Raw genomic sequence first — 22,756 nt, forward strand, 5'->3', positions numbered from 1 at the left:
AATTGTATTTTATTATTTTATTAATAACAAATATTAAAAATATAAAAAAAGAAACAACAAAACAAATCATTATCTCTATTATTGTAGACTTGTATTATATTTTATTTTTTCTCAATTTGTAATTATCAGCTAAAAAATACAAATGCATAAACCTTTTTAAAAATACATATACAAAAAATAAAAAAAAATGAATTAAATCCAAGTTTAAAACAAACTAATTCCACATTAAATCAACACAAACATACAAAAAATCAGGCTGTAGGTAGAATCTGCCCTTGTCAACTGAAGTCACAGAGCACACGCAGTGTAAAACACATGGTTACGGACATGCACACAGAACAATGATGCTCTGTGGGGGAGGGAGGCAGGAAAACAGTGAGAAGTGTGAACTGTGACTCCTGCAGGAACATGTCCACAGGCCCTATGGACTTTACCAGACCTGAGGAATCACATGGGCCACAGTTATGCATTACACACCAAACCTACACACACACAAAGTGTCCCGTCCCCTCCCTTGCACAAAACCCAGTTTTCCTGCAGACATTTATGCAGTCTCCCTTATTAATGTGGTACGGCTGCGATTATGATGGTTAGTGGCAGCTCCATCTCCCTGTGTTTCAGCATTTCCCTTTGATAAAGCCCGAGGAGAGAGAAAGAGTGCCAACCCGACGCCTCAGCGCAGGCCTCGCGTCCCAGTGGGTGGTGTTTTCCTCGCTGCTGCCGTGGCAACGACATGTGACAGCACGAGCACATGGCAAGAGAGAGCGTCTTGGTAAACTCCCCCTGTGCATCTCCATTTGATCTTACCCTTATTCCCGACATCTACACATCCACCTTCAACAAAGACCCAAGACAGCCATTTACGTACAGAATAAAACTTGGCTGCTGCATCTGTTTTTACCAAAAGCCTCACGCACAGCACACTTGGGTAAAATTAATCGAATGTGTGGGCATGCATACTCCAACAAGCCTGCTCATAATACATCACCCAAAAAATCCCTCCCAACCAAAAGCCCTCCTACTCTGTAGTCGGAAGATTAATCGTTTAGCTTTAATGAGAGTTTTTTCCCATTATTATTAGGGAGGGAAATTAGTCCTCTTTGCAATTAGACACAAAACAAGAAAATGTAAATTTCAGAGAAGTCGTTTCTTGTATTGCGCTAATAGGTATCATTATTAGACATCTTGTGTGGGACTTTAATGACGGCAGTACAAGGGTCCCATGAGTGTCGGAACAGTGAATAGATTAACCTGTGCTCTGAAGCCACGAATGGAGCATCTAAATAAAATATTCAGAGCAGAGTGCCGTACGAACAGATTCGTGTCCCAGCGCCAAGCCTTCACCGTCTGCCGCCGATGTTAATATTTCAATTACACTCATGAATAAATGAATTAAATAGGTCCTAACATTGTCCCTGTTCCTTTTCTGCAGGAATTACAGCATTGTACCAGATAAGTCTGGCGGCGGTGATAGAGTAGTTTTTTGGGAATTTTTGGTGGGGGGAGACAGGGAGGTGGTGGTTGGCCTCAAAGGTCTGTTAGAAAGGCAGCATGTTAAACATCTTTCTCTCAGGCACATCTTCTCTCTTGCTGCCAGAAAAATGGTGCACATATGGCACCTCAGGTGCAGCAGTTGAGGTGTTTAATGACACACTCCAGCAAGTCCAATGACCATATGATATGAAAAGCTGAGCTTTACATATTCTCATTAAATATAACAGGCGATTACTAAATGTTTATTTAGATACAAATTTATATCTAAATATCGCAATGTTATTTACAATATGTGTGCAATCTTGATAAAGGACTAGAATCCCTCCAAGAGCACTTCAGCCATTCACTCAATTTAATTGAGTAATAAGTCCAAGTCTGATTAGTTTTCTTCAAAACTGTTGACTGTGTCTCTATGAGCTTCGTTTTTGTTCAAAATAAGCTTAATGACTAAAATAAAGGAACATTTATTTATTTGTTTGTTGAATCTGTTACTCCTTTGCTTATTTTAATGATAATTGTTCTGCATTATGGAACTTAGCAAAAGTAAATCTAGAAATAAGTGGCGTTCTTCACATTGACTGACACTTGGAGTGCACTATAAATCACATCTTATGCCACTCAAAATGGCAGCTGTAAAGATGGAAGACTTGCTTTTGAGTTAAAAGAGCCAATCACCAAATAATAACCAGCTAATACCAATTTTAACATGATTTGCAACATTTATGACACCACTGTTGATTTGAAAGTCTGGGGTCGGTTTGATTTTGTAATGTTTTTGAAAGATGTCTCTTATTTTCATAAATATAGTAATATCATGAAATATTAAGTTTTAAGTTAAAAGCTTCTTTCTATTATGATACATTTTAAAACATATTTTATTTCTATGATGGCAGAGCTGAATTTTCAGCATAATTACGGTCATTACAGTTTTCAGTGTCACATGATCCTTCAGAAATCATTCTCATATGCTGATTTTGTGCTTGTCAGTGTTGAAAATAGTTGTGCTGCTTAATATTTTTGTAGAAACTGTAACATGAAAAATATATTGTCACTTTTGATCATTATAATGCATCCTGGCTGAATAAAAGTGTTAAAAAAAATCTAATGGACCCCAAACTTTGAACACAATACTCAAAAAAAAATCTGTAAAAATAGGGCACGCAATATACTGTATAATTTGAAAAGAATTCTGTAATTTCAGTTTTTTTTTAACAGTATTATGAATTTTACACTGCTCTGCGTTGTGTTTTAGAGTAAATAGAAAAATTACTGGATATTGTCCTGTGTAATAAGCTGCCAGTACTTTTTCTGTTATTTTATGGATTGTTGACTATACGGTCCTAAAAGTCAACAGCTCACAAGATTTCGGAACTGAGCTAATAACACAGTGCATAAGCACTGACCCAACGAAACACTTTTGGGGTGCGCATAATGTTTTTGTATATTTGCGTTCCTTGGCCGAATTCCCAAGCTCTCTTCTGCTGTCAGAACTCATTTAGCACTTTCTCCCAGGCTTCTAGACCTTTCCGCTGCCTGACATAACTGACATTTACATTTGCCCTCTATCAAAGAAAGAGAAACAAGAGTTTAGATCTCTCCATTCCCATAACAATCTATTTTGAAAGGGCAGCAGAAAAATGACCATCTTCACAGCAATCTTATCAATCGCTATTTAATCATGGCGGTACGAGCGAGAGAATCCATTTCCAGGTTGTCAACATCACAATAGGCCAAACTGTCCATTCCCAATGAAAGAATTAACACGGCTATGGTTATATTCTAATATTATAAAAACACGAAACGTGATCATTTATTGATGTCACATTTATTGGTGCTTCTTATCTTTAGGGTATTTCCACTTCAAAGCGGTGTGTGCAGATAAAACAGAGAGTGGAGGAGAAATGCTAATTCATACAGTTCAAAATGCAGGCATAAAGGACAGGCAGAAATCAATAGAGCTCCCCTGCGTGAGGCAGAGTCAACAGAGCAGAAGAGTCCAGTGCCCGAGCACATAAATAATATTTATGTAGACGGTAGATGCAAACAACCACAGGGGAGCATGTATTATTCTGATTCATACATCTGAGAAGCAATGATCTGGTAAAGGTGAGACTCTCTCATTTATTTTACACAAAGAGGCTCAAGGGCAACAGGTCGTCACCGGTGATTGTTAAGCCTTATCTGTGCGATAACTGTGGTTAAACGTAAAAGCACTGTTGTGATATTTGTTGGAAAAAGGGTTTGTGGCTCTGAAAGCAGTTTGTTTGTGTCTGTGGGACAAGGGCAGAATGTTCAATAATGCTGAGGTGAAAGTGAGCTAATTTTTTCAGTGTTATGCTAGCTGACCAATTGCTACTCTCTCACCTGTTGTCTTCGGGTCTACCTGATAAGACACAGAGAATGATTTGGAAAGTGAGAGAGAAACTAAGGAACTGCTGCAGTTTCTGAATAACAGTATCCATCAATAAAGTAATCTTGCTGGTGAACATTAATATTCCTGGTTCAACACAACTTTATCTCTAGCAACATCTGTTGCCCATCTAACAAGGTTTCTAGTCAAACCTCAAAGCTTATAAGGACAGTTCACCCAAAAATGAAAATGTCTGTCAGCATTTTGTCACCCTCCTGTCATTCCAAACCTGTATGATTTTCTTTATATTGTGGAACATAAAAGAAGACATTTCGAAGAATGTGGGTAACCAAAGGGTGTCAGTTCGCTTTGACTAAGGTCAAGACATATAATGGAAAACAATCAGAACTAAAACTGTTTGGTTTATCCCTTTAAACAATGCATCCAAAAGCTATTGGGCAAAGACAACGTTTGCATACAAAGGCACATCTTATAACTGATTTCAAACATTCTCCAATGATTTTGGTCTCTAAACCCTGCCTCTTTCTTACAGTCATCTCACATTTAGATCTGACTTCATGCAATCAACAACAGACACATTTAATTTTATTTTTTTACATAATTTGCTTCACTTGGATGGAAGAAAAGATCTGTCACCATTCCGTTTCACTGCAATTTTAACAGAATATGCATTAAAGGTTGCAGCAGGTTTCTGGAGACTACCTGATGCCAGCTATCCAGGTAAAACTTTGTTCTTTGGTCAGTTGGAGATCATCATATTATAACCTCTTTAGATGTTGCTATAACCTTAAATTCAACATGCATGGAGCAAATACTCTACAGTGGGTCTAATTGGTCATTGGTGGCTCCAGTAATAGCCATTACAGTTAATATGAAAGTCTTTTCTAAAGAAAAAGGGTGAATTATGACACCATATCATTGTCACAGGCATCTGGAATATGAAAGAGAATTAATATGAAGAATGAACCCAATCTCTTTGTGAAGCATCTAATGGTCTGGAATGATCCAAAACACATACAGTAATGAAATAACAATCACTTCTATTAGATTACAGAAACAGGCTTCTCAATCTACCAGCAGAACATCAGTCATGCTCAACTAAAGAGAATCTGTTCATTTGGGGCACAATATGGCCAAAAACTTGATCTGTGTCAGTAACAATAAAGGGTTAGAGCTTCTCAACCTCAAACGCACCTTCAAGACTTTACTCCTCCGTTTAATACACCCTGCTCGCATAAGGACTACACTGAACCAGCCTGTCCGCCTTTTCGGGACTTTGTTAAACGTTGTCAGAAGCCCGTCTATGCAATTATTCATCCCACCATTTTGTGTAATTACAGACTGCGAGACAGGCGATATGTTTAGCTTATGGTTCAGTGCTTGTGCTCAGAACTTCTCCCTCCCAGTTGTGCGAAGCTGTATGCCGAGAGCTTTGTGATGATGAACTTGCCAAAACTGTTGGTTTTCTGTGTCCTTGGCCAAAGCCCAAGAAACTGCAGGCATCTTGCCAATACTTTATCTGTAGTCATCAAATCAATATGAGCACTGGGGGCATTAGAATGGCAGACCATTTCTCAAGGCATAAGTTAAGACTAACATCAGAATTCATTCTAATACCAGTGGTCCCCAAGCCCATTTGTACTGTGAAGAAAAAAAAAGGAAAATGAAAAGTCAGTGTTTCCTACAGAATTCTGTTCTGATACACAAATGTATTAAATGTCCCTGAAAATAACTTGCAGTTCATTAAATGAGACAGATGTTGAGATAATTAAGTGCATAATTCTGCAACTTGTTTGTCATTCTTTTTAAATGATTTATTAAAAGAACCAGTTCTTAAGAGTCATTTAGGGGTGTGACGATTCGTATATAACCGTGAGACCGGCGGTTATAGTTGAACACCGTCATTAGAACTCTATAACCGCCAAAACCGTGTCATTAAAATATTTTTTACAAACATTTTTTAGATAGGATCATAAGATGCGCAATATATCGGGAGACATGGTTTTTACCACTTAATGAAGTTTTGTAAATCGTCAGACATGATATTTACCACTTCATAAAATTTTGCTTTGTAGAAAACCTTTCTTAAAAACGAATTTCGTTTTGTACAAATTTTGTCTCAATTTGAATAAATGTTTCATCAACCAATTGCGTGTATTTTAATAAATAAAAAGCAAATATAGCAGACAATGATAACCGACATGGAAGCACCAGCGCGCCGCGTTCACTTGCACTGCACTAGAGCGCATCTCATTGTAAATGAAACTCAGCGTAGGCCTATGCCTCATACAATAGCATTAAATATCTTTGCTGCATCCTTTCTAGAACAGACAATGGCATTTTTTTTGCGACTCGCATCAGCAAAGCATTGCATGGCCATAGACCGCAAAACAATCAGCGGATGGCGGGCGGGTGCGGCTTAGAAATTTGCTCCAAAAACGTTGGCTCGGATGATGAGTTTTGTGACCGATCTCCTTAATAAATTACCGATCAGAGCGCGCGCTGACACGGAGTTAACCCGCTTTCTGTTAGATCCACTAACATTTCTTAAACTTTTCACAATATATATATATATATATATATATATATATATATATATATACACACACATACATATATTGCTGTGCTGCTATAGATTCAGCAGCAGTGGAGCACCACAAACTGAAGTGCCTAAACTGTAGGACCTAAACTGAGGACCTCAACTGTAGAGGAGCTCACTTCAAGTTGCTCTTTGAGTGTATGTGAACCATCACCACACACAACTCAATCTCATAATTTTAGAAGCACAAATACAATTGTGTGTAACTCTACAATTTGAGTTTGCCCTATACTGAAAAGTACAACTTCCCAAATCAGCTCAGGTACAGTATCTGTGGGTACAGAGGGTTGAAGTGTAAAGCCCTTGAGTGATTTTGGGAAAGAGAGATTTTGGGTTTTATAAATGAGCAAACTACACCACTACCTCTAGGCAGTCTGAGGCCTGTGGATAGCAGCTTTCCAGTAATACTTCATTAGACAGAGACTGGCCTTCTTTCTCTCTACAAGCCACCCCCATCCATCAGGCACCGCATACCACTCTGTGCTCAATGGCCTATGAGATTGTCCATTTAAGGATGAACCCACTAAACACATATTATATGGCTGGAGATAGGACTGGGATAGTCTCAGCCACAGACCGTTGGCTAAACGTCTAATGCATATGAGACACAAAAGCGGAAAAACTTCAGGAATGCCGAAGTCGTTATTGGATTGGTTGAATTCTACAGGATTTCTGCAAGACGTTTGTGTCATGTTCTTTGACGTTCCGCCTGGAAACAAAGATACCGTGGCGCCAAACCGGCTCACGAAAGAAGAAAGCCGTTTACAACTGTGACAACGAGCGCTTATCAGGATCAACTAAATGCTGGATTTTCAAAATTATGTGATTTTAAGTTTGCGGCATAGAATCTTTCAAATACGTTCGAAAGTTTTACACCTGTGTGTTATTGTGGTGACATTTGCACGCCATGAAACGTGACGATGAACGAAACAAACTGTGATTGGTTGTTGGACATGTCTGTCAAATGGCCTCGTGGCTGGGCCTTGGCCGATGAAAGCTGCCATGAATTCCCAGACCTTTAGCTTGAAGGTCTGGCTATGCAAGACTAGGACTGGGATGACTAACATTTAGGCTTTGCATTTCTTTGCAATGATAGAATGTTAACGGACATGATAATGAAAGTGTGTCAATTAAAGAGATTTTGTTCATTAATCTGACTTGCATCTAACAGTGTGACGTCATGACGGTAAATGCGTTAAGCACTGCAAGCCAGTGAGCAGTACAGCTGCACCTGATTTGTTCGGACACTGTAAGTGAAAGTTTCACATCAAAATTGTTACAATCTCATACATTCTAAATAATTACGACCTGGTGGAATGATATGGCATAAAAAAATACTACTTCACTAGTCAATGGATTACCTGAACAACTAGTTGAGTAATCGGGTCTTACGTATAATTCAGAAGATTTTGGGTTCACATAAGACAGAAAGTTAGATTAACTGCAGAATGCAAGGGTTTCAAAACATGTTTTTGACTATATTAGGTTGACCACAGGCTGAATCCCGCAGGTTCTGCTGTGCTTTAAAGCCGATGAAATTGAATTGCTAAATCATTGCATACTGTCAGCATGCTACATACATCAACTAAAATAAATAGCTACTAAATAACACACACAATTTTATATTTTAAATATAAAAAGAAAAAAAAAATATTCATACGTATATACAGTACATACAAACATACATACACAAGCCCTATATAAGATTTTTACAACTCTTTAAGGAAAATTCCTAAAACTTAACTTAGATTGACTGTTAAAAACATACAGTCCTCAGTGTACTAATTGAGTGTGTGGAAGATTTGCTGTGGTACTTGCCAGCATCTGCCTGTGGACCACCACACTGAACAGCTGTGACCAGACCATCCATCCGTCCCCAAAGAGACACATCCCATGGGCTTGCTTACAACATTTTTGCACATACACAGACACACACACACACACACACACACACACATTTTGTCTGTGCATCAGCGGCTCCTTCTTTGCTGTCCAGGAATTACACAGGATTTAATGTAATTAGAGGACTGACAAGGGCAAACTTTACGCTTATTACTCAGCGCTCGCCCCTGGAGAAAGACAGCATTCACATGGCATTTGGCCAATCTCTAATGACAAAACCTAAATCCCCTCATTTAATTTAACTTTCAGTTTGTTTACAGTTAGAAAACATACCTTGACTGTCAAATGAATATACAGGTGCGTCATACTGTCCATTTGCATTTTCATTATGAAAATGCACACATATCAGTGCTTATTTCTATCTCTAAATTTCATAAATACACAATCACTAGCATACAGTTTATAGTCTATAAAGACGAAAATGTAAAAAGCACAAATATCAGGTTTTCTCAAACAAATCTAAATCATTCAGACACACTATTAGACAAAGCACACTCAAAATATCTGTGTGGGAGGGTCAAGTCTGACGTTCTTCAGGTCAGTTTCAACCAGAAGCCAGACTCAAGCTGTGTCCATTTTTCCCACAGCGTTTTGGAGGGCAGTGAGAGAAATCGGCTTGGAACTTCCACCACCCACATTTCTCCTCTTCTGGCATCTAATCAGTCCCTTTCCTCACTGCCCTCAACAGCAGAAACAATCGCTGGACGTTTGTTTTGCATTTATGGTGCAACCAGATGTGACAAACCAGCACTTTTTGGAACATTTGCAACTTTAGCCTGCTGGATAGTCAAAGAAATGAATACCACCTCTAAAAACAGCTGCGGAATGTGTCAGATGAGTGTGTCTATGTGCTATTACTTAAATTGAGAGACTGGTGCATTTTATACTTTTCAAACCAAAAATAAAGCATCTGTCAAACACAACACAACTCAAGTAGCCTCCATTTAGCAAAAACAACATCAATAATTCAAGGATAACAGATCTGCAATAATCCATAACACCAGCCAACATGCTACAGTTAGTGAAATTGTAAAATATGCTTGGAAACCCAGTTTGTAGTTAAACATACAACACTGTTTGAGATATTTGCATGATATACATTTACTTTAAAGAAAGTTGGCTAATATGTCTGAAGTCAACATTGAAAACAAGTAGGTTGGGTCTTGATTTTATCCATGAAAAATTGACTAGATCACTTTTTGGGAGGCTGTTTGACTGGGACGTTGAGGTTGAAGGACAAGTTCACTTACACAAGCATCTTGATGCACCTTAATAGTAACATTTCATTTTAAATAAAAGAGTGGTTTATGGGCTTGAAACAAACCATGCTGCCTGACCTAACTACTTCGACAGCAAATACCATGATATTGTGCTTAAAAAACCTATTCAGCACCATACTCCATGGTGACCTGAGTCCTTGAGATGTGGCCGTCTAGGTCAACGAGCCGCAGAAAAGAATAATACTAGAATAACTGCAAGCTATGAGTGTGACTCACTAAAAGGTCAGCAATTAGAGCCCTGTTTCACAATCCAACAACAAACACTGACAATTAATTAAATAACAAAAAGCTATGCTTTAGTAAAGTAATACATCAGCCAAAATACATTAAATTATACAGCATGTCAACCCACAAGAGTCTTCATTTAGATGCCTGACCTCCTGACCTCTGGGAAGGGCAAGGCCTCTGTTTATCAGCATGTAGAACAAAAAAGCACCGGGAGGAAGCAGTTTGAACTGAATCACAACACAATTTTGACAAAATACTGAATTCAGGCTCCAGTCTCTGTTATTCTCCCTCACTGTATGATAAATGAAGGCCTTTATAGAGCTATTACTTTAAACTTTACATTTGTTAGTGCTCATTTTCCCCCAGTATATTTCAATAAAAGTCCAAAGAGCAGTTGCAGGGATCCAGCTGATGTCCACATTGTCTCATTACAGATGAACGGTGACATAGAGCTGAAGATGACAGGACTACAGAGCTCATTAATGCTTTAATGTGTCCCCTGACAGAGTAAAATCGAAGCAGGATCCAACTGAAGTCGGTTAGGTGTGAAAAAGAAAAGAAAAAAAGATATAAATAAAAGCAAAAATAATTGAACAGTATAATATTTATAGCAAGCTTAAGAACTATATATGTGTGTGTATGTATAATATAATATAATATAATATAATATAATATAATATAATATAATATAATATAATATAATATAATATAATATAATACTAAATCACAAGCAACTACTATTATTGTTGAGATAAGTAATTTTTTCAAATAGAAATATGGGAAAATGCATTTCTTGCCATATATTGTTAGAGTATCAATAGGTAAAATATCATAGCAGCTTGAAACATCAAATTTGTATTAATAAATACATAATTTAAGCAAATTTCAATCAATTACTTCCTTTGTCCAATGTTATTTTGCTAGAAAATCGAGGTATCGATGTTCAAACACACACATACACTGTCATCTTAAGGTGCATTACAGTTTAATTTAATGTGAGCTATTATGGCAATGCTTTGTAGAAAAATCGTAACTCATTGCGACAAGACGACTGAGTCTTGGAGCTTTTGGTCTTTTGAGAATAACTGAAATGTATGGCGAGGGCTCATAGGTCTGCAAGGGTCCCTGCACTCTGTGTGCATATCTGACAAGATGCATTTGCTCCTCCGTGAGCCGTAAGCTCCACTGATATCGGTACGCATGACATCAGGGTGGTAGTATGAGCTGGGCTCAAAGAGGTCAATAGTATCACTTCAATAGAGTCAAGCTCCCCTCATGAAGGGAAACCAATTTCTACATATGAAAAGTACAGCCTCTCAAGCTTGCCTATTAGAAAGATAAGATAACAGATCAAATCATTTGTAGATGGCTGTATTTTTAACATGGGCATTTCAAAAAGACACATAAAACGCATCAGATCTACAGTCACAAAGCTTTACAATGAACACTAAATGACTTGTCTGGGGGGCTTTTTTCTCTTACCTTTTTCCTTTTTGTCACCCCCTCTCATTTCTCCAACAGAGCAATGTGGAACATAGCGATTTAGTCTGAAGCAAATTTAATTCTCAAATTGTGAACTAAAAACACATAATCCATTATATACCACAAAGAATAAAAAACACTTCCATGAATGAGAAACTTCGTCTACAGATCTGAAAGATATCCGTATGCAGGTAAATAAGCACTACAACAGATAAGAGTTGAGGCCTTTTCAAGATAATTGCACAATAAAAGTACATCAAGGCTTTTCCATTTCTATTTGTGCAGATGAAAACTACTCAAGGCAAACAATATCATTTACTGCAGATGAAAGTGGACCCCTACAAAAACGATGGGCATGCCTGCTGTCAGAATGATCTAAGACCAAACCGTGACCTTTAACACAGCTAATGATCTCCAGTCCACTGAAGATACTGAGGGGGTCCTTCGCAGTGCAAATGTTACGTGGGCTTCTCTCTTTAATTTCTCTCCAGATCTTTCAAGTCGATCTGTAAAAGGTTAAGCGCTGTGGGCACGGCTGGCAGCACCCAGGCGCAGGCGAGCGGATGGGTTCTGCCTGCCTGGGGATGCATTGAGAGGGGATAAAGGGATAAAGAGCCTCTGCTCTGGGACTGATTACTTACATCTGCCCTGTTAAATCCTTGCATGCATATGCACACAGCTATTACTGTTTGCTTTGTTTACTGTTTGCAAGTATCGTGTCAGTGTGAGTGTGTGTAGAAACAGGTTTGGCGATACTTGTGAGGGCCAAATGTTTGAAGATAATGCTGTAAATACAATCAAACTTGTCATAGACAATCTAATCAGGTCATCATTATTTGAGATGTCTGTAAATCAGCCATTTTTTTTTTTTTTTTTACAATTCTCTTGATACCAACAGTTTTATGTTAGTGTTAAGCGACAACAAATACTGTGTCATAATACGTAATGTATTATATTATAATTGCACACACACTGCAGTTAATGTCTATACATGATTATTTACAATTAATAACACCACTTTATATATGTATTAATATATATTTATACTATACATATTTATGATTACAAATATCACTTACATCAATATAAAGTCTGAAACATCAATCATTTGTATTTGCCATTAAGTAGAATTTTATACCAAGCTCCTGATTTTTTTTAAAGTTAGCATGATTTTTGTTTTATGTATGAGGCCTGCACATTGCTTATTGCTTTACCCCTTAGATCTACAGATGTCTGATTTAAAATCTGTTCATCTAGCTGCTGTAAAGATTAGCTGCCAAGTGCCAACCATTGACATATTCGGCTCATTATGACTGTGACAGAGAGTGTAGAGGAATATTATTCAGAAGCCTTTCAGATGCATGAGTGCATCCTGGCCAAATCAAAGACAAGACACCATTGTGTGTTTGTAAGAAGAAACTGTTTTGTTTAACAAAACAATAGTAAATCACTATGACAATCAATGCACAATAGATTGCCAAGGCACCACTGGACATCAGGGGACAGGGGTCATGGATCTTCATGCTCATCTCAAGCAGTTTAGAGCATTGCAGAACATGTAGTGACAGTCTGTTTTAAAGCTAGCGAGATAGCATCCACAGATATTTTAACGCCTTGGTAATTTACACTTTGGTAATTACACAAACATCTAGCTACCCATTTTCCCGCGCTTTCCCATTTTCCCTGTTGTCACACATATGAAAGTATGGTGATAAATACCGATTGATTAGCTCCTCATCTTCCCAGGTTATCACACTATCACAAATAGCACATGGTGAGAGGCCAAAAATGCCTATTGCACAAAGGAGTAATTTTCACTTTTTCTCAGATGTTACTGTTTAAAAAAACAACCCATAAGAGCATGAAATTTAATATACACTTCATTAAAAGAATTACCCATGGGCTTACCCTTTGCCTACAGTGTTATTTATTCGGTCGTACCTTTGTAAGTTAATTAACAATTTCATTATATGTTATCAGTGCTGCAGAAGTATAAACTTCTTACTTAAACTTAACTATAGACGTTGAAATGACCACATCAAAAATAACACACAAAAAACAAAAGGTTAAATTAATTAAATTCAACAAATGTATTCCATTCGGAATTACAGAGACCTCAAATTAGTATGAAGCACTCAAAATATGTATTTATTCTCGGCTGGAAGACCTTTGGTCATATGGGGGGGGGGGGGGGCAGGAAAATTAATTACTGCCATCTTCAGGTGTAAAGAAAACCAACACTGCCCTGCTGCACAACAAAATCTTATACCAGCCTAACCTTCTCTGGTCTCTCCAGGCCAGTCTACTTGCTCTTTTCAGTTGGACAGGCTGGGAGACCAGCTGAAACCGGCTAAGATCAGTAGATCAGTATAAAGATGATTTCTTTATACTATTTCCTATTTGTGGTCAGTTTTTAAACCCTGTAAATAAAAAAAACAGCTTACCAACCTAAGATGGCCACAAATAGGAAATAGTATAAAGAAATCATTACTTCCAGTTTACATGAATTAACATCCTTGTGTACCAGCTTACAGCTGGATGTTCTAATACTGTAGATGCAGAACTCCGAACTGAATGAACCAGCCACAAACCGCGGACAAATTGAGGATTAATACTGACCCATTCATGCAAATGAGCAAGAGTCAAGACAATGGTTTTCTGTAGGTAACCGATTGTAAGAAAACATGCTGCACTTACGGCACGAGCCATTGGCACGTGCGCAGCTCACCAAGACAACACCTGTGTACACTTCACTAGCACAGACTTGCTCGGTTTTGCCTCCTCCATACATCTGACAGGTAACAACCGCTCGACAGTGCACAAACCCTAGAAAATCGCGTCTTCCACATGAGCGCGCGCCGAACGCACTGCCCGCAGTTTACCCCCGCAGCATCCACGTAGACGTCAATGCACTCATTTACCTCCGTGTCGTAGATTTTGGTGATGAGCGAGAAGGAGTACTGCCTGGACTCGCGGATGTGCTGGATGGCCAGCTGAACGGCCGGCTCGATGCCTTGACTGATGCTGCTCATCAGCGCTGATTCATTCATCGGCATCAGGACCATGATGGGCAACTTCTCACCATCTTTCGTGTACCAGTTGTTGTCCAGGCTGTGCCTTGTGTAATCGTTGCAGACCTTCGCCAATGCAGGTTGAAATCCCAATACGGACAGGAGTAGGCATCCCGACAAAAAGATCATGTCACATCTGCAGTCCCTCCTGGACGGAGCCATGCTACCGAACAACTGAGACCCACCTTCTTACTGTCCTGGCATCGCAATCTCTAGGGTTCTCTTGGATGCCGCGATCAGTCAAAGAGAAAAAACATGACAGGCAATACTACAGCCTCTCGCGCACTAGATCTCGAGAGTAGAAATGATGTGTAAAACCAGGTGTCCAGTCGCAGGGGTTATAAACTAAGCTCCTACCCTTTTTACGGGTTCTTACCAAATCCTGTCCGATCAAATCCTTACTTTAACCTCCACTACACACCACCAAATGCGCACATCACAATCCACCGGCTGTGCGTTACGCAGAGGTGCGCGCTCTCTGATTTGAGACAACCGCTATTGCGAATGTAATTGTAACAGCCGCATATAATCCGAGCAGGTGAGGAGTTGCATCCGTATGTGAAAACCGCATAGGTGAGGCGGTGGAGGGCGAGTCCTGGTATGTAAAAGCAATCCGAGTGAGGATATCCGTGTGACTCCGATGCTGCAGCTTCGACGGATGCGGTTCACTTCTTTCGCGCGCTGGCCGCTCTGTACATGTATGCGTGCACGCGTGTGTGAGCGCGCGCGACACGGGCAGAAAACATTCTTCACTGCTTGCGATGTTCTCTCAAAAAACAACCGACCGACAAGGTAGCTGTTCACTCGTAACGCGTTCAATAACCTACACACTGTCTCCTCTGAGGTAATACGTGAAGTCAATTGCCCACCTGTGCCCAATAGAGTAAGTTTTAAAAAAATATTCAGAACGTAAACGTAACCAGAGGGGCGTCGAGTGTCATAAAAGCTAGTTAGTTTTGAACGATTCAATCGTGAGTAAGGACTTGACATTCTACAATTAAGAGCACATCATCTTGCATACATTATTATAATTTTTTTGGCCATCACACAAGATTACAGAAAAATAAACACTGCCACCTAGCTATAATTAATAGTATGTGAATAACTTTATTATTATTATTATTATTATTATTATTATTATTATTATTATTATTATCATTATTATTATTATTATTATTATTATGCATTATTTCAGACATTTTAGAATTGAACTAGATTTGTTTTGTTATGAAAATAATAACCGGAAGTCACCTCTGACTGAAGACTAGACAACGTTTGTGTCCAAGGTGCTTGTATTAACATATATTAATATTATCATTTTAAACAATATCTAAATATGTTGTACACATACATTTAACAATTGCCAAGCAGAAAACATAAAGGCAATGTACTACTTGCATTTAAATAACTGTTTTTGTTCTGTATTCACGGAGAAGTTGACCGTTAATTGGTGTTCTGTAAGTGTTTTTATTATTTTTTTTCTTTTATTATTAAAAATGTTCACATGTTCAGGTGTGCCCTGCATTATGACATGCTTTACCTAACATTTTTTAAAAATAATTTTCTATTTTTTGTTCATTATTATACATGCAGTTTTTCATGAATACATATTAAGTGAGAAACTACACAGAATTTTAATGATTGTTAAATTTCACTTGTCACACCAGCAGAACTATTTAAGTGAACTGCAAAAAACGTTGATTATAGGATGAATGGTAGACAGATAGATTCACTGCATCTTGGTAGGGGCCTGACAACATTAACCAAGAATGATACCAATGATAAGAGCACTATAAATAAAAGTACCATCCAGCCCTAATACAGTAAATCATAAAAACAGCCCTGTAGAGGAATGCACTATCAGCGTATTGGTAAACTGAGGGCTCTTATGTTACTGGTTCAATCACTATACGGAGACTCTTTACATAGCCTTGGTGACATCTTTCACCACTGTCTATATATTTCTTTCTGTTGTGTGATTTTCAGATGAAGAAATAGGTCAAGTAGTAGGTCCCATCTGTTTGCTTTATGCAAGACACCTCCCTCCTTTTCTGCTAGAGAATATGATAAGAATCTGACACAAATGTGATGGATTAAAAAAAGAGCATTGTAAAAATCAAATAATTTATAATTTAATTTGATTCATTTACAGATTTTATTTTTATTCATTAGCTGTGAACTTTTCAAGACATTCACATACACATCTGTGCATTTTACAAATACTTTAGATTGCAGTATAATAATTAATCTCCAAAATAAAGTTATTTAAGTTATAATAAGGACGATGAGATTGCAAAATGTAAATAAAATACAATTAAATGTCTTTCCAAAAAAGCACACTTAAACTACAAAAGGACCCCATATAAGCACATAAGAAAGAAAAAAAACAGCAAAGAGTTTTTTAACTTTTTTAGAGAGTCAAGTTCTGATACCGAACAGGACCACATGGAGATGCCAAAAACTCCTAAACCAACCGTCTGCTGAATGCATATATCTACTACAGTAAACATTAAAACATTAAACAAGATCCATTCAGAATAACTAAACACAGCAACATACACATGACATAAAAAAAATTATCGTGAATGTGTGGAAAATGTGAATGTACGGAAATGTCTGTGCTGTGCATAAATATGATGCGCGATCATTGCATCAAGAGCACTTATACACACATTAATATAACAGACTCTCGCATGCTTACTGTATGATATCGTCTTTACCTTGATTGCAGTCTTCATCCATCAAAACTGTACTAGCAAGACTGGTTATCCAGTTGAAAAGACGTAGTTTGTGTCTCATTTGGCGATACAGCCATGTTTTGAATCTGTTGACATTCTGTTTAGTGTATACTTCACACAGCTCACACTCAGAGACAGTCACAGATTATGACAGAGCTTGTGCTCAATACACACTGGAATTAATAATTCACAGAAAACGCAACGCAAGTTTCTGTTCTCTCTGCAATCTCTGATGTAATCAGCCTGGTTTCCATCAGTACTGTTTTGGATGGACTGTTTGAATGCATTTGCTTACTGGATCATTAGACTGAAAACTTTAGCGTTTGCATGGTCATTTAAGTTTAGTGGATTAAAATGACCATGCAAACAGAGAAGCAAAATTTGTTAAAGGGGTAGAAGAGAATTGTGCTTCAGTAATTTTGCTTTAATTGTATTAAATTATTTTATTGCATTAAGGATTGTAAAAGCTGTGCAAGAAACAGAACAGTTTATATATATATATATATATATATATATATATATATATATATATATATATATATAAATTTTTACCTCTGATTCACACAATGTGTGAATTGTTACGTTCTCAAGCAGGCACATGAGGCATATTCTTGCTTTACAGCAAATCGCAGACTTGCCACCACCTATCTCTCAAATTGACTATTGCCACTCTATCTACAATCTCAATTAGGAGTGTCAATAGACCATTTAAGAGATAGGTGGCTGTAATGCAGTTATAAGTCTGCGATCCACCATAAAGCAAGAAGAACAAGAAGATGCCTCACACGCCTGCAGCTGAGAACTAGTGATAGGAAGTTTGGATCATTTATAGACTCTTTTACAGACAGACTTTTGACTCTCGTTCAGCAAAATGAACGAATCTTTTTTTCGAGTCATTTCATTCATTTAGTTCATTTTAGCAAAATGTAATTAAAATGTTACGTGTTACTTCCCCAACACATATAGTACTTACGCAAACGTTAATGACACTACAAACAATACAAAACTAAAATGCTATAAGATACAGAAAAGATTAATTCATTTTTCTTCAGTCTGTGATTAGCTCACCTCACCTCTTGTCTGACAAGTCTTCGGGTTTAAAGTCATTCCTTAATCACGTGACAGGCCTATACGCTAAACCAATGCAGTCTGAGCCCGAAAGAGAATTGATTAGTTCATCTCATGAGTCTTTCGGGTCGAGTCATTCCTTAATCACGTGACAGACCCATGCGCTATTTTTGACATTTCTGTCACTGTGTTTTTGTTACTGTTTCTTCAGGATTTGTGGTGTGTTATTAAATTAAATTTATGCATTTAGCAGACACTTTTATCCAAAGCGACTTACAGTGCATTCAGGCTATCAATTTTTACCTATTATGTGTTCCCGGGGAATTGAACCCCCAACCTTGCGTTAGTTTGCTGGCAAATGCAACACTCTACCAGTTGAGCTACAGGAACACTATTATTTCTTTATTATATCAACTGACACAATAAATTAGTAAATAAGTATATCTGAATATATTTATGTTGAAATGTCTCAAAGAACCTGGGTGTATTAATGCCCTGAAGATCCTGTGAAGTCCACACTTGATGCAGGTGAACACACAGCTATCTGCCAACCTGCCACACACACACATAGTCCTGTCTGACATGTCTCCACTTAATAGAGATTAATGGGACAGCCTGAGGACATTCTTCAGCGCAGCACTGCCAATGCATTCCTGCTGGATGCATCCTGAATTTTGAATGTCATATATTCAAAACAGCGTGAATGAAAAATTAAGCCTTATGAAGTAGCCATGTCAAGATCTAGACATTTATTAAGGACATGGTATCATAAAATGTTATCAAATTTAAGAGATAATAATTTAGACAAATATGAATTAAAACATGTCATTCACGACACTTCTACAGAATCATGAAAATGTAAGATTTGTTATAGAAATTATGTAATATAAATAGTAAATTACCATTTACAGAGGAAGTATTTACACTTTTCAAAAGTTTGGCATCAGTTTTTTTTTTTAAATACTTTTATTCAGCAACAATGCATTAAATTAATAAAAATGCAACAAATTGAGCAACAAATCAGCATATTAGAATTATTTCTAAAGGATCATGTGACACTGAAGACTGGAGTATTGATGCTGACAATTCAGCATTGCATCAAAGGAACAAATTATATATTACAATATATTCAAATACAAACAGCTATTGTAATAATATCTCACAATATAACTATTTTACTGTATTTTTTTTTTAATCAGCAGGGACAGAAGAGTTTCTGTCAAAAACATTAAAAAAAAAATCTTAACAACCCCAAAAATACATATTCCTGTTAACACCGACTTCTCAAAGTTTGTGTATAAAATCATATCAGCAATATGGCCCTTTATAGCACTGTTGTTCTTTTTTGTCACTCTAGGTGAAAAACAGAACTGGCAAAATCAGTGCATCTGAACACAGGCTCAGATTTCAGTGGTCATGCTCTGGTGAATACTCTGAGCTGAATACTCTACAAAAAGTCATTCTGAAGGCCTCATACCTTTTCTCTGTGATTCCACTGGTAAGACAGCTTCCGTCTCTGGGGAAGGTCCCTCAAGTCTCTCACCAAAATTGAAAATGAAATTGCAGTGATTAACTTTTCTGGTCTCAGAGCTTTCGAAGCTTTTTGAGCTCTGAGAGTATAGCTTTTGCACTTCCAGAACAGACCTGTGCCCAAAAGAGAAGGTATTTTAAGAAGTCCAAATAACACACTTTTAGGAACACTTTATTAGAGAGCAGAATATGAACAATGTTGACCTTCAAGAATACTAGCACAAGTCTAATCAAAGTATAAAAAGCTTCTTGAGACTAGAGTGCTCTATTGAAAAAGGAGCCATGCTCTGTGATGTATTGCGTGAGCAAAAAAGTGCAATTGTTCTCATTTGTTTCTGGCACGCATATGTAGATGGGAAGCTTTCACGGCTGTTGAAGAATTGCTTCTGTTTTGTGAGTCAGAAGTCCCAGTTTTGTGAATCCCATGCATACCAACTAGATTCTGTATGATTGATTCTCATCCCCTTTACAGCAGGCTGTGTAAAAAACATACTCCATTTGGAGTAAACTGAATAGATTTTGGATATAATAGGTCTATTATAGATCCAGTACACATCCACAGCACAGTCTTTTACTGTAGTTGTCCGAGACAAACAGTTTGGAAATCACAAATATAAAAATTTCAGTTGGGAGGGTGCACGGACTTCTCTGTGAATCTCTTTGTATCAATCATGTAATGTATCTAAACTGTGATGACACTTCCTGATCTTCTTTGATTTTCTTTATTTTATCCTGCTTCGAGATTATTTTCTTACTGTTCTCTAGATTATATACAGATTAAGGATTCAATTGTTGGAAAAACAAAAGAGTGGCCTACATCTCCGGATTGAGATTAAGAAGAATTCTTTTAGGCCACTCTTAATTAGCCACAATTTCCTAGCATCTTAATCCAAGATTCACTGCTGATAAATTCTGCACTGATCTCACAAATATGGAGAACAGCACTGTATATGATTTACTTTTTTCACCGAGTTAAACTTTTATGTAGTTTTTCACTTCCCTGTAACAAATTTCTAAATACATTTTTTTATATTTGTTTTGGTCAAAAATACAGTTAACAACTTACCAGTATTGCAGTTTTTTATTATTATTATTACTTTTTTTTTTTTTATGTAATGGCAACTTTCGATTTTCAGCATCCATTCCAGTCTTCAGTGTTGTTTGATCCTTAATAAATCATGTTAATATGCTGATTTGTTGCTGATGGATAGATCACAATTTGTTAATCATATTTTAAAATATGGTGATGTGAGTGCCAGTACTGTCTCTATATCATCCTCTTTGGCTATTCTGTCAAGCAAAATAAAAGCGCTCACATTTCTGGCCCCACCTTTGTCCAGTCGGAGGGAGATTGACTACCTCCTGAGGCCTGTTTCCCCACTGACTGTACAGAAACAACCCCCAACAAACAACGTGATCAATATGGTTAAGTGTCTGTGGAGAGTCCAACTCACTGTCACATCCATCACCTCCAAGGTTCAACATCAGTAAGAGACTTCCCACTCTCCCACTGTACTCAGACAGATGCTTGGCTGTCCTTAATGTGAGCAATATCCTGTCCAAACTTGAGACTTCAGATTAGGCTGATGAGTTTGCAGACAACTCATTTTCCCAGCAACTCATGCACAGGGGGAGCCAGAGGAGGTTGTAAATGCGTCTCAGTGCTGTTTCAGCATAGTGAGCCTTCGACCTGTATGTGTTTGAGCAAACAGATGCTCTGCTCATTAGTGAATGTGCTGAAGGCTTGCCCTGTTTCGTGCTACTTAAGAAGAGAACACCACTCATTTCTTTGCCAATACTACCATTTCTGCTGTTTATAGAGAGAAGCTGTTTATAGATATTGTCTCACTTGTTCTGACCAGAGGCATACAATTTTTAATTAAAATAACAATAATGAAATTAAACAATAAAAACACTGAATTACATAAATAGAATAGAAATAAATAAAATATAATAAACATTCACACTTCAGCCTAGAATTTGGTGGAGACGTTCACCTGCTCCTTCTGTTTTTAATGGTAGCTGGCTAACCAACATAGGCCAAGCTGGAAGTTTGTATCACCCTGGTTCTCTCTGCAAAAACCCAATAGAATTTTTCCATTGGCTTTTGGACTGTTGCAGAAAATAAGCTCTGTGAACAGCAAAAGTTTATGATTCTTACATGTTTTGTTTATCATAATAATCTTCACAAATGAACACAAATTTTGATGCCTAAATGTAATTGAGTTCCAAGAACTCTTTCCATCTATTTTACCCAAAAGTTTGAGTTAAAATAGCTAGCCAGAGCATGATTTCTAAACACAACGAATCAGTAAAATCAGATCAGTGAGTAGATGATTTAACTTGTTTGTACTTTTTTTTTTGTTTAATGTCCCAGACAACCTCTGTAATGCCGTTTAAAGTAAAAGCTTCTTTTTTTAAATCACAAGGGGTATTATTTATGTATTTTATGTTGTATAAAGTGGGAAAATGTTGAATAAAGTGGGAAAATACAGACCTTATTTCAGGCATTTAACCAAAACCCCATTTTAAAACCCACTGACTTCAGACGATGAAACCAAAAGTGATAAAATGCTTGTTTGGGGGTTTTGGCCTACCAAACTACATAACGCCTTTGGGGGCCAGCACAATTGTGTTGTACAGTTGCTTAAATATGTGGTTGTTTTTCACAAAAACTGATTGGTACACTTGGAAAATTATTAGCCAGTTACATGTATATATATATATAAAACCAGTACAAAGAACCGGTGAAATAAATCAGAATATTTCAAACCTTTCCGTTTCAAGACTTTTCCAGCCATGCAGCTGAATGATGACAGGTCTGAACTGGTTGGTTGGGATTCATATCCAGCTATGATGTGACTGGCTTGAAGGCTCCTGAAATACCCTACGAATGTCACAAGCCTCAAAAGCTTCACATGGCATGTTGTAGTGAGTCGTGTGGTCTTCAGTCACTCATGATGGCTGTCGGTTCTGGACAATTAACCCTGCAT

The 22,756-nt window shown here is 37.5% G+C and overlaps 1 protein-coding gene across 1 annotated transcript in view; it reads right to left on the reverse strand.

Annotated features, from left to right (window-relative positions):
* The window catches only part of LOC113091875 (gamma-aminobutyric acid type B receptor subunit 2-like), a 52,013-nt gene extending 36,719 nt beyond the window's left edge, over nucleotides 1-15,294 (reverse strand). The window contains exon 1 of the mRNA XM_026257545.1: nucleotides 14,278-15,294. Within this exon, the coding sequence (XP_026113330.1) occupies nucleotides 14,278-14,589 (312 nt within the window). The 5' untranslated portion in view covers nucleotides 14,590-15,294. The remainder of the gene's footprint in view (nucleotides 1-14,277) is intronic.
* Between the last annotated feature and the right edge of the window lie 7,462 nt (nucleotides 15,295-22,756).

The sequence above is a fragment of the Carassius auratus genome, unplaced genomic scaffold, assembly GCF_003368295.1.
Source record: "Carassius auratus strain Wakin unplaced genomic scaffold, ASM336829v1 scaf_tig00214327, whole genome shotgun sequence".
Classification (NCBI taxonomy): domain Eukaryota; kingdom Metazoa; phylum Chordata; class Actinopteri; order Cypriniformes; family Cyprinidae; genus Carassius; species Carassius auratus.